The sequence below is a fragment of the Gambusia affinis genome, linkage group LG06, assembly GCF_019740435.1.
Source record: "Gambusia affinis linkage group LG06, SWU_Gaff_1.0, whole genome shotgun sequence".
Taxonomy (NCBI): Eukaryota; Metazoa; Chordata; class Actinopteri; order Cyprinodontiformes; family Poeciliidae; genus Gambusia; species Gambusia affinis.
Genome location: NC_057873.1, coordinates 6,805,396 through 6,818,553, shown reverse-complemented (window position 1 = coordinate 6,818,553; position 13,158 = coordinate 6,805,396). Strand labels below are relative to the sequence as shown.

General features: G+C 36.6%; 1 protein-coding gene across 8 annotated transcripts in view; it reads left to right on the top strand.

Moving 5' to 3' along the window:
• Nucleotides 1-13,158, top strand: part of tenm4 (teneurin transmembrane protein 4) — a 225,673-nt gene that overhangs the window by 114,403 nt on the left and 98,112 nt on the right. For all 8 annotated transcript variants that reach the window (XM_044118604.1, XM_044118610.1, XM_044118609.1 and 5 more), the window contains 2 exons: nt 1,810-2,045; nt 9,933-10,097. In XM_044118604.1, coding sequence (XP_043974539.1) covers nt 1,810-2,045; nt 9,933-10,097 — 401 coding nt within the window. The remainder of the gene's footprint in view (nt 1-1,809; nt 2,046-9,932; nt 10,098-13,158) is intronic.

The following is a 13,158-nucleotide window of genomic DNA, read 5'->3' as shown; positions in this document are numbered from 1 at the left end:
TAAGATGACATTCAATCACACTCATGTCACTGTCGCTCGGGAGCGTCTTGTAAACTTGTCACTGAAATGGCCTTGACAATAGTGCTGCTGTCACTGACTCTCTGATGGGCTGATCATACGGCACTTGGACACGGAGAGCTACACATGTTTTCCTGAGATAGTCACCCATGCTCTTCAAGGGCGAATAAATCTGCTTTTTACCATTCTGCAACTTTATGTGCTTTATCTCCCCTCTGGACAGCCTTGACAACCCCACGCTTACCTGAAGTCACACTTCCTTGAATGTGGTCACTAGTTGTGAAAATTACATTGCTTTGCAGAAGTGTTCTTACTTTTTGGAACTTTTTTTCCTTCCTGTCACAATATAACCACAAACTTCAATATAGTTTATTGGAATTTTATGTAATAGACAAACAGCAAACAAAATTTACACTCTCATTCCCCCGGACTTGTTACATTGTAGAGCTACCTCCTTTTAAAGTTATAGGCTTTTGCTGTATGTCTCTTAAAATTTTGCAAATCTAGAGATAAAGACAGACTGAACAAAAGCATTCCCTAAAAAGAATGCTTCCACTGAATGGTGGGCACCGCTAACTAAAAAGTTTGTTGTGCTAACCCTAAAGCACTAATCGTAAAATATAGTTTCATTGATTTTAAAGCACTATAACACAACAGTATTTAGCAGAAGCTAAAGCTAAAGGGCTAATGCACTAACTTCCATTCAAACTATATCTGTCTTAGTTGTCTACAACAACTGAACACGGATTTAATTTTGTCTTTAGTATGAAATAAAGTTATTGAGGGGAAAAACAAAGAAACGTAACTGCTGTGAATGCTGTCTTCACCCACAACAAAATAAAAACATGAAAATAAACTACTAACATGTTGAGGAATGCTTAACAGATGATGACCACAACTTCAACAGACCTAGAACTTTATTCAACTGAAAGTTTACAAAAAACACTTTAACTTTATCTGGAAAACTTAATTTAGGGGAAGTCAAATGCGCCAAATCTTTTCAAAGTTAGCTAAATTGCTAAACAAAAATTAACTCTGCTATTAGCGGATTAGTGGTTGTGTACTCACCGCTGTGGTTTACTATTGTGGTGAAATGTATTATTGGTTAACATCTAAGAACTACTTTTTGCCCAATTACATCTACAAGTCGCCATTTTGGTGATGTCTCTACCAAATGGAAAATTTAAATCTCCACAGTATTCATGACATACACGGGCAAAGGACATTGTATGTTCAAGGTTGAGCACATTATTAGTTCCATGACATACAGTAGTTTAAGTGTAGACTAAGCTGGTCCTAGAGTGATCAGAGCAACTTTTTTCATAGCTGCCCTTGATTGGATTGTGGCAAACTGCATATGGCTGTATTTCAGCAGTGGCTTTCTTCTTGCCCCTCTGAAATTCCAGTTTTGAGATGCGCAAAGCAGGTAAAGCTGTATTTGCAGCAACAGCTGGTTTCTAAACTATTAAACTGGTGAGGAGCTTTATATAAATGCACAGCATCCTTTTCAGATCTGATTATGTACCACAATATGTTTTTCAATATCACACAGAATCCCAGTAAAAGCACTGATGTTTGTGGTGGTAGCGTGACAAAATATGGAAAAGTTGGTTAAATACTTTTGCAAGACACTGTATATACTAACACACATTTATTGATTTTAATAATCCATTATGTCTTTACATCGTCACTTGAAAATAAAATGACAGAAAAGAAAGATTTACTTGAATTTGAAGGCATCCTTGGGTATCACTTTCTGTCAGAGTAACATACAAAATGTGTTTTTCTCAGGCATTTCCTGTTCAAACCAGGTGGAACATCACCAATGTATTGCACAACTTCACCGGGGTACCCTCTGACCTCCAGCACGGTGTACTCGCCTCCCCCACGCCCTTTACCTCGAAACACCTTCTCTCGACCTGCCTTCAGCTTGAAGAAGCCCTACAAGCACTGCAACTGGAAATGTGCTGCTCTCAGTGCCATCCTCATCTCAGTGACGCTGCTGCTGCTGTTAGCCTACTTTGTTGGTGAGTAGCGTGTGTGTCTTTACTGATGTGCGCCCCCAGACCCCAACCCTTCACTCACACGCAGACACAGGATGAGTCCGTTCTCTGCTGTATTTCTTTCATCATCCGTTTTAATGGTGTTTAGTCTCTGCCCGGAGCTCTACAAACACAGTTATATGGAGGCTTATAGATTGAGTCCTTACTCACACAAGTCGACAGGAAAAAAAACATTATCATTCATAGATTTGGTCGGTTGAATCTGCAGATGGGCAACCGGGCGTCTCAGTCTCATGAATAGGCTGGGTAGGAAATAGATTAAAAAGACATCAGCCATCACTCGAGAGACAGGGGCTGCGAATTTAGAATATTCATCTTGCGGGGTGTGATTGACCAGCCCTCTCAGGGTCCCAGCTGGATTAGAGGCATCAACTAAGTTACGCTATTAAATCAGTTCTGCTCAATTTGTCTGCTTCCATCCTATGAGGAATTGATATTCATATCTGAGGATGCAGTCTGCAGTTTGTCTGTGTGATCTATTTACTGAGGGGATAGAAGTATTGGTGGAAAAACTCTTAGCATTTAAAAATGAAGAAGGAGGTCCAAACAAAAGAGAGTACAAATCAAACACCTGCTGCTATATATGGCAGATGATATACAGTGATGGTGAAAAGTTTAGATTCTCACCACGGGATTGAATGGGGTAAATCTTTGACTTTATTTATGAATTTAAACATATTTTTCAATGTGAAATGACTACAGTGTAGAACTCGAGTGAATTTTTGTAGTTTGATTCTGGATTTTTTCCTCCCCACTATTTGCTACAATTATCCACAACCTTTAATATATATTTGGCTCAATATCAATGGCAGAGTTTATTTAAAATGGAGGGTTTGTTGGCATGGATCCAGCTTCAAAGCATAGTCCATACGCTTTCAATTGAACTCAGGTGCCAGAAGCTTAATGTTAGCCTACATTAAAGACAAAAAAAGAAAATGACGTGGACTGGCAGTGGGTGGCAATATCCATGACAAGTCGCTGTGGAATATTGTCTCTGCTGCCAGAAAGCTGAGCATGTCATAACAGTCATAAGACTGCCATACAGCAATAGTCTTCAGTCAGAGGCAATATTTCATTTCCGTTTGAGATAAAAAATAAAGTACTTTTGAACATTTATCCATGCCACAAGAAAGTCTTGATATGCTTGGTATCACTGTCCTGCTAAAACACCCAACTGTGTTTTAGACTAAGTCAAATAGTTGTTGATTTAAGGTGAAATGGAAGAAGTTGGATGTATTCCTGTTTTTGTTTGTAGTACACCACCACTGACACCTAAACACATCCTCAAACTGATGTTGCCTCAACCATGCGTGATAATTGTTACAGTGTTGTAAAGTTGGAAAGTACTTATTTCTTAGTAAATCTATGTTGATATTAGGCTAGCTTTGCCACAGACAACGACAAACTAACTCAAGCCTCTGTGGTAACAATGTTGTTAGACTGAAAGGTCCAAATTAAACAACAAGCTGGTTTTCCATCTTGTGAAAGTTTTTTTAAATTTATTTTTTTTACTTGTTTTTTCTTCAAACAGGAAAAAGAATCTTGACTGATTTATACCTACAGAATGAAAACAAAAAACTTTAAAATCAAAAAGAAGATTTATATTATTTCTTGTAGAGTATTAATTTCAAGCAAAATGGGTTCAGATCCTTATATTATCTCCATTTATAACTCATTTCAAAAACACTTAATGTAAAGTTTTTACTTTTAAATATGCGCTGTGTATCTGTTTTTCAGCTTTTTTGATTAGTAATTAAAGTTATATTGAATCCCGTGTTGTAAACGCATGAAAACAGTTCATTTCCACTTCCTTTTATTACATTTTATGCTATAACAGTGCATCTATTTCACAGTGAATACCTTTTTAACATATAAATGGTGTCACTATTGAATTCAATCTCCCAGAGATAAAGAAAGAAATAAAGTAGCAGAGTGATGATGGGGCCGGAGTTGATTTGCATGAGGGGAATAAAAGGCAGATCCCTCTGTACAGCCTTTATCAGGGAGATAAATTCATTCTTCTTCGAGGACATTTGTTATAGATATTCATTGGGCTGTAACAATTACCAAAGCTATAATTTCTGCTTCACCTTGAGGCTAAATAAGCTAAAATCTTACTCATTTCTTTGTTGGCGGAGCCACTTAGAGTTTAATTTAAAATTCAAAACAGTATAAATCTAAAGTAGGAACCGATGCATTTCTTCTTGTGGCGATTATCTATTAATTAGCAACAAAAGATGTGACCAAGTTCTGGTTTTGACTTGGGTTTGGCATCAGAAGGTTGCTGCATTCAGTCTGCACGTTCTGCTTGTGACCTGGCTGACAGCTCCTAATCAGACAATACAATTACACCTCGACCATCTCCTGTTGCAGCACGAGTAAACATGTTGGAGACCAAGCCCCACCCTCAGATTGAAAATTTCAATCAAGCACAAGAGGCATTTTTAATTAATGGCTGATGAGAAAATACATTTAATTTCAAGTGCAGTTAATTATTGAGGCCTGTAATTGGGACCTCTGGATGAGATGTCTAATAAAGGCAATTACAGCTCATGACAGATGTTTTGACTTCAGCTTGGTTTTCTTTTTTCCACACAGCTGGTTAAATTGACCCATTTTGAAGTGCAGAAAAGGTCGGGAGTTTTTTGATGGCACTATTTTCTCTGTGGTTGCTTGCTCATTAGCACATTTGTTATACGTTCCTCATTTTAAGGTCATCAGTATCCTCCTGTGTTCACTTTCATTCACCATGGGTATCCAGTCAAGGACGAAAAGGTTGGGCCCCAGAAAATGTTTGACTTTGTGATCCTCAAACTAAAAAAAACATTTCTTATAACATAGATTTGTACTTAGTAATTCAGAATAAAACGGTTTGATTCTGTTTAATTTTGCCAAAACCTTATAAAATGTATCTTTTTACAGATGCAGCTTAATGAATTAGAAAATATAATTGAAAAGTTAATTTATTTCAGTTGTTCACTTCAAAAAAGTGAAACTCATGTATTATATATATTCATTATAGATTTCCATCATTTATTTTAATTAGTTTAGATGACTATGGCTCGTAGCAAATGAAAACTCAATTTTCAGTTAGAATTTTAGATATGACCCACTGAAAACCAATTTTAATAGAAAAGTCTCACTGTTTGACTGTTTAATGACTTACACAGTAACACGTATATATAGTATATAGTATATAGTATATAGCTGACCTCACGTAGGTCCAGGTGACAATCACTTATAGCCTCCCACACAAGGCTGTGTCACAAAAAGTAATTTCTTTAGAAGTTGTTTACAGTTGTTTAAACATTTTAATGGAAAGCTTAGTGGACGTAACAAGAAATTTGTTAATCATGGTATTCATTTCCTAGTTTTAACAGAAATGAAACATTACAGAAATGACAATGAAATATTAGCAGATATGAATGCTCAGAATATGCCCCTCTATGTGGAATGTACTGTATTAGATTTTGGATTAGATGAATCCTTTGATAATACTTTAATCAATTATATTAAAACATTTGTTGTTTTGTCTAATGTTTTCTAGATTTCATATCAATTTAACCATACCAATATATTCAAAATGGAAAAAAAGTTAAACATGAACAAAAAAGTAACTTAAGAAAAAACAGCAAAATCAGGTGCAACTGTGAGGAGTTGCAACAGTTTAATTGGGTTAGTGTTAAGATCTGAATAGACATTGGCTGCTTTCAAATAAAAGGTTTCCTGTCATTGACAGGCATATTGATTATTGATGTCTGGGTGTGATCCAGTGGAATATTCATGCATTAATTCCAATTAATGGAATTATTCAATCTTATTCCATTCCTTTAAGAGTAAAGTAACTTATCAGCAGAATTACAAGAAGAAATAGACTTTAAGTCAAACGTCGGTGTTAGTATTGTATCGTATAGAATAGAAACATCCTTTATTGTCCCTCAGTGGGGAAATTCAGGTGTTCTGTTCCGACAGGGAAATTTAAGCTTGGAGATTTAACCTAAGTAAAGTCTATAAAATTATTTATACACTATTGGCTGATGTGAATGCAGTTTAAACTCAAGACAATCTTAAAGGCAGGTTCTTGCCAGTTTAATGTTTTGTCAGAAATACAACACGGCACTTGCTGCCTCCTATAAATTGTTGGTTGAAGAAAATTTACAAACAGCACCCTCCACATTTAGTGTGATGCCTGGTAAAGATTAATTTCAGCTTTTATTGCGGTAATATGATTTTCAACTTAAAGAATGATTCATTCCTCTGAGTGGGTTTTGGTTTCGGGTTTTTGTTTTTATGTGCCTTCCTCCATGTGCACGGAGGAAGGCATGAGCTTGGGAACTGTGTCATGTCATATTTATCACCTTGGAAATTGTGGATTTAGAGACTTCTAAGCCATGTGGTTAAAAATATTTTTGATTTTTGGTAGGTGCAGGACTTCGGTGCTTTAATTCCAATTAATTAATTACTTAGATTGTAATGCATTTAAATTTTTTGACACAATTAACTATTATTGGGCTTTTTTTAATGACCTGAACCTATGTATTTGTACAAGCAATATTGCTTTTCTTGCCCCACCGGGGATTCATGTTTAATCTGATGGGACTTTGGAAAAGATGGTTCCTGAAATATTTGAAAACTGAATTGCTATAATAACACTTTGCATCAATTCGGTTAAGTAACCTCAGTAATAGATTATAAATAATACATATACTTTATTAGTTCATATGCCTGTATATTCAATAATTTGGCAGCAAAAATGGTTTTGAATAGAAAATGTTGCTTAATTTTTCATTATATTAATCGCGATTAATTATTTAACTGTCAAGTTCCATCACTAGTTTTTATACTTACAGCTTTAGATGCCTGTATTGAATTTAGGTTTTATCCTGGAAAATGACAAGAAAGTTTCCTGTCATCATAGTTTCTTTTGAACTGTGAACCAGTTAAAAAGTGCCATGAACAGGCACCAGAATCATTTACTGCTGTGGCAGATGACCCGTGCTCTGACTTCCTCAGATTGACTTAGAAGTCTCCAACTACACTACCTTTGTTCTGTAATTGGCACATGGCGTGACCCAACTTCCTGTTGAGAGATAAGCGAAAGGACGGCACAACGTGTACTGAGGACAAAGCAGAGATGCTACAAAGTGCAGTCCTCCTTACTCAGACATCTTTTCTCTGCCTTCAGTCATTCTTGATATTACGTCCATTTTAGGCTATCATCAGAGGTCTTGGCAGTATTTGCCAAGTTTCTTCTCTGTTTCTCCTCCATGCTCTGTTGATAATAAATACCTGGTAGACACTGACGTAAGTCTTAAAGAATCCATTCGACTCTCCAGGGACGGATGGGGTAAAGAATACAGCTCAGGAACACTTGATTACCGAGACATTTTGAATGACAACATGCCTGGTGAATTTGCAAGGGTTCAGCAACATAGTTGTGTTTTTTTATTATTTTGTTTTGTCAGTCAATATAATTCAACAGATCAAAAAGAATATCTTTTGGGAGCTTACAAAATGACAAACAACACCATCTGTCACTCCCCTGGTTGTCTTCCACTGACACAGTCACTTCTTCAAGCAGAATGAGCAGAGAACAGATGCTGGTACTGCAGCTGAACTCTTATTGTTGAAGTTGTGTTTTCATTGATAGATATTCACCTAACCTACAGTTTGCCTAAGGACGTGGTATCAAATAAGGTTTCTGTTCAATAGGATTTTTCTTGGTGAATGTGTTTAGGGAAGCCAATGGTTGATCAGCCAATGATTCTAGATTTTCTGACATTTCACACACAGAAACCAGACAAAATAACCTTGTATATTAGTGATTTCTACAGTGATTGTGTTTGCTAAACACACTTGTATGTCAATTGCTGAGAACACCTTCTTTCAATCCAGGCTTTCGTTCTGTGATTTAGCTCTTGTTTTTTGGGGTTTTTTTTACTTTGAACCTCCACAATTATTAGCATGCCTGTTTAACTTGTACTGAAATATTTCTTCACTTTTCCAACACCTAACTTTGGAGGACTTCTTTTCTTTCTTATTGTCTTCAATGCTTATCTAATTCTATAGTGGTATATGGAGGCTTAGACATTTGCTTATGGTTGGATTGTGTTTTCTTGAAAAACCAAAAATCATTTCTATGCTGTAAAGAAACTTAATAGGGTTCGTTTATTTTACCCTCACGTTTCAGTAACTTGGCTGTTATTGTTTTTCAAGCTGATGACAACATATGCAAAACCTTGCACATCTTTCTAATTTTTTGTATTTTAGATTTATTCATTTATTTTTTAATGTATTATCAATCAAGTTTATTTGTTTAGCACACTTCAGCAACAAGGCAGCTCAACGTGCTTTACATCATGAAAACATAAAAAGCATCATAAAATATCATGCAGTCACCAATTGTGAAACCACTAACAAACATTACATTTTGTCAAGTGCCACAATCAAACTCATCGGTATCAAATATGTTAGTCAATGTTCCAGTGATTATGGATCGAAAAGAATTCCAAACAGGTTGTTGTTTAGCATTGTCTCAGAGTTGCTTAGTATTTCAGCTGTTTTTCTATTTTCAGGCAGTTTGTTCCAGATTTGTGGTTCATCTCCATGTTTGGTTTTGGCTCTGAGAATGCAGAGCAGACTAGAAGCAGACGACCTGAGTGGTCTACAGGGCTGATGCAACAACAGGTCTTGAATGTATTTTGCGTAATATCAAATCTGTAAAGATAAAAATAAAAATGTGATATCACACTCCTCTATTTCTTGTTAAACTTGGATATTTGAACCAGAAATGCTGTAAGTTTTAAGTCACAGTCAGTGAGATGGAACATCTTATAGTGAGGTGTTTGAATGTCGTTTAGAACATTAGGTTTAGCTGTAAATTTTAGAAGCTCATGTCATTATCATTTTATTATCACTTTCATTTTTCAATCTTTTTAGCATAACCAGAAAGTTTTTAATCAACAAAAGGATAACAAAAGTAGATGTTAGTTCTCATTAATTTGCTGATTGTCAGGTGATTCAGATTAGTCAATCACAATTCATGATAGAAGAATTAAGTTTAGATGTTAAAACATACAATTTGATATCTTTTTATTCATTTTCCCTGCAGTACTTAGAAGACTCAACCTTAATTTCTCTATAGACAAAAAAATTTAATGAAAATAAATTATCGAATGCAGATGTTTATTTTGCCCCAGCTGGATTCTCAACTGTTAAGTAGTTTTCTGATTAAATTGCATTGCTATTTGCATTGGAAGCTTAAGTGAACCAACCAAACAAAGACATGGCTGTATTGAGTGCATTGCCTTTTTCTGCTGACTATTTCCTTCTACGTTGGCTTTTGCTTTGGTAAGCTCATCTTGTCCATTCTCTTATTGGTGATCTGTCATGGTCAGCCCCTCCTCCTCCATGCTGTGCTCTTCTACCATTGTTCTAAAGGACATTTCTTTTGTCGACCTTGTAAAATATCTTTGTGATTCATCTGCTTTGTTCACTCAGAACACCCCGGGTTTCTCTCTGCTGATGCGTTTTTTCCCCCCCAGGTTTGTCCTTTGGTTTTGTAGGGAAGCATAAAGGTAATAGGGTTGGGAAAATGACAAGACACAGAGGATTGACCATGCCAGTGTTGGTGTGGAGAGACACATGTTGTCCCATGGGCTTGCGATACAATTCATCCTGTAACGTTAGCACTCAGCACTTTGGAGAAAGAGCCATTAACCATTAAGCCGAGTCCTGCATTCTTCAATAAAATCTCATCCACTCGGGTTAATTTTATGGAAAGTGATTAGTTTACTCAACTTAACAGAATGCATTCAAACTTTTTCTCTCTTGTTTTGTTTAATATTCCAGCCATTCACCTTTTGGGGTTAAACTGGCACCTCCAACCCATGCAAAGACAGATGTACCAGCTGTCAGAAGATAATACAAGTGGCCTACCATTCCCTACAGACTTGAGTTTACCACCGCTAGGCAACACGGGGCTGGAGATCCCAGATCACAGGGGAAAAGAGGACAGTAAGTACACTCTTCTGATCTTTCTTTTCAGTTTTTCATTCAGTGCCTTGCAAAAATACAACCACATACTTCAAATTTATTCACTGGGACACTGTGTAATAAAAAAACACAAAAAGTCAAGGAACACATGTTTTAAAGGAAATCTATAAATTATTATTTAGTTTTATTGTGAGATATTTTGATAGTTAACATCCTTCACTGGATTTCATTTAGGTTTGTTAATGCAAAGAAGTTGCATACATTTTTCTAATTTCTGTTTGTGAAAAAAGTTAAACTGTGTGCCATTTGTTTCCCACTTTTGCAAAATAAATGGCAATAAAATGCACAGAATTTTGTGGGTCTAAAGTGACAAAATAGGGAAGAGCTCTATAATACTTTGGCAAGGCGTTGTATGCTGCGAATAAAGCTACCTAAATTCATCTGCAGTTTTGCAATGCTTGGCACAGCTCCCAGTTGCGCCCTCTTTAGAAAAACACTCAACAGCAAACTTCTCAAATCTTAGTTTACAGATGGCATTTCAAAGCTCATGCAAGTTTATAATTATTTTGTCATACAGCTTCACATTGCACTTGCTTGTCTCCACGGTATGCAGAGAGATCTGCATTGTAATCCTATAAAAGTTGTTGTAAGTGGGAAAGTGTTGTTTGTTCCTGGAGGAAGAATATGGGGCAGCTTAAGGGATGGAGTATCTAGGGGCTGGAAGGGGATTAGCCACTCTGTCCCCTTCAGAACGGATGTGATCCTTTCATCTTCCAGCTTGGACTGCCTTTCCTGGCAACCAAAGAAAGAATGTGCTCACCCTTTGGTACCAACTGCTCAAGTCAGGGAAAGTTTCCTCTGCTCCACTCTTGAGCAAATGCCCCCAGATCTGCACCATGTGATTTGCCACAGGCGAACTACAGTAGGTGGGGGACAGGTTATTATCATATAGATGAATCCAGGCGTTGTCTTTTTCATTTACCAGACAGCAGAAAGTGTGTTTAGGTAACAACAAGCATGACTACAGCAAAACCCCAAAGCCTGCACAGCCACGACTGCTGATAGCAAATCAATGATTGTAGTTTTTTTTAATGGTTTCGTTTTCCACTGCTGTCACCAGCAACAATGCTCAACTACCTAATGTATAATGAAGATGATGCACAGCACAGAGCCCTCTCTTCCAACCTTTTCTTTCCATCAGGACATTATGTTACTTGCAGAACAAAAAAAATATTTAACTATAAGAGCCATTATCACTGGTCTCACCTTATAATTTATTTAAACAGTCTGATGAGCACACCATTAAAGTGCTGCATAAATACACACACACACACACACCCACACACACACACACACACACACCATTTCCCTGCATGTGGAAACTGAGCTAGCGGGTTGTAGTATTATGTAAAGCCCCGATCGGGGAGTTGGGGAGTGTGCCCTTCCTTCCCTGATAAACCCCTATTGTCACTGATGGACTTTTGAGAGGACTTCCATCTGCTGTGCCACGTGTAACCTAAAGCCGTGTCTGCTTCCCTGTCCTGGGGGGAGATTGTATGGATGTCTGCTGTAGCCGGCATTGCTGCTGAAATTAGCTCATATACACAGTCAAACAGATGTTGCTATTTCCGCTGAGTCCAATAAAAGTTGTGCTATGGAACATATGGGGGATTTTGGCAGGTAAATTCTCTAATACCCAAGCAGGTGATAGCAACTAAGTTCCCTCTTTACTATAATGACTCCTTTTACTTCTCTGTATTAAGAATGTTGTTTTTTAACAGTTTTTCATCACCTCTGTTCTGTATTATTACTCTATAACTGTAACAAAAATAATAACAGGTTGTCTTTTACTGTAAATACTTCTTAAAAACAAATATTCCAATATTTTGGTTTTTCATTTAAAAATAATTTAATTACATTAAGACAGATCCATTGCCATGCAAAAGCATTCTTCCTGTTTAAACTTATTCACATGTTTTTCTCAACTACAGACCCTGTATCTTTTAGGGTTTTATAGATGTAAATATTTTTTAATAAACAAATAGATGGAATTTGTGGCTGGCAATTTGCCTTCAGCATCCCTTACTCTACTGTAAGTAAATTAGTAGCGTTTTGTGTAAAAATGTTTTTATAAGCCATCTGATTTGTAGAGTCCATCTTTGTGTTTGTATGAAGGTTCTATGAAGGGTTTATATCTGCATAACACCGTCCTCTCAGTGTTAAACCGGTGGTGTCAATTTTTAATTTTTATTAAATATATATATAATTTTTTTCTCTCTCTCCTTCTTACACAGGAGAGAAGTCACCCTCTTCTCTCCTGTGTAACTGGTAATCACTGTCAGTGGTCAGAGATCATTCATCATATATTTTTTTCTCTGGCTGTCAGCAATGTGATTAAATATTTTTATGTGAGCAATGTGATTAAACATTTTTATGTTTTATGTTATAAAAATGTCCTGATACTAGAATATGAGACAAATAATCTACAACAAAAAGGCTCCTCTGCCTCCTCTCATAGCTCCTATTGCCATTTGCAGAAACACATCCTCGGTCAGAAACAACCAATCAGAGCCTGTTCACATTTTCAGGCTGGTCGATGGTTTTCTCAGATCTTCCTTTTTCAGCTTTCATAGGAAGATGAATGGAGGGTAGACTTGGAGTTTACATTCATCTTCCAGCAGGATAGAATCCTTAACATGCAGTCAGAGGTACAATGAAATGGATTTCATCAAATCATGTTCATTTTTCAGGCTCTAGACTTAAATCTAACTGAGAATCTGTGGTAAGACTTTCCATTTAATATGACAAATTTTGAGGTGGTTGGTAATGAGGAATGGGCAGTAATTTCAGCCTCTAAATACACAAAGCTGATAAACACCCTACAAACCTTTTAGCTGCAATTGCAGCAAAAGATAGCTCTCCAGAGTTTTTACTCTGGAATGCTGTCACACGTTGTAGATTTCTATTTGTAAAAGTAATTAAGAACCATGGATTCTTTCTTTCATGTTACAGTTATGCTGAGAAAGTTGAAAGGTTCTAAGGGTATGACACTGTTTGCAAGGCACTGTATAAAATGAAATTC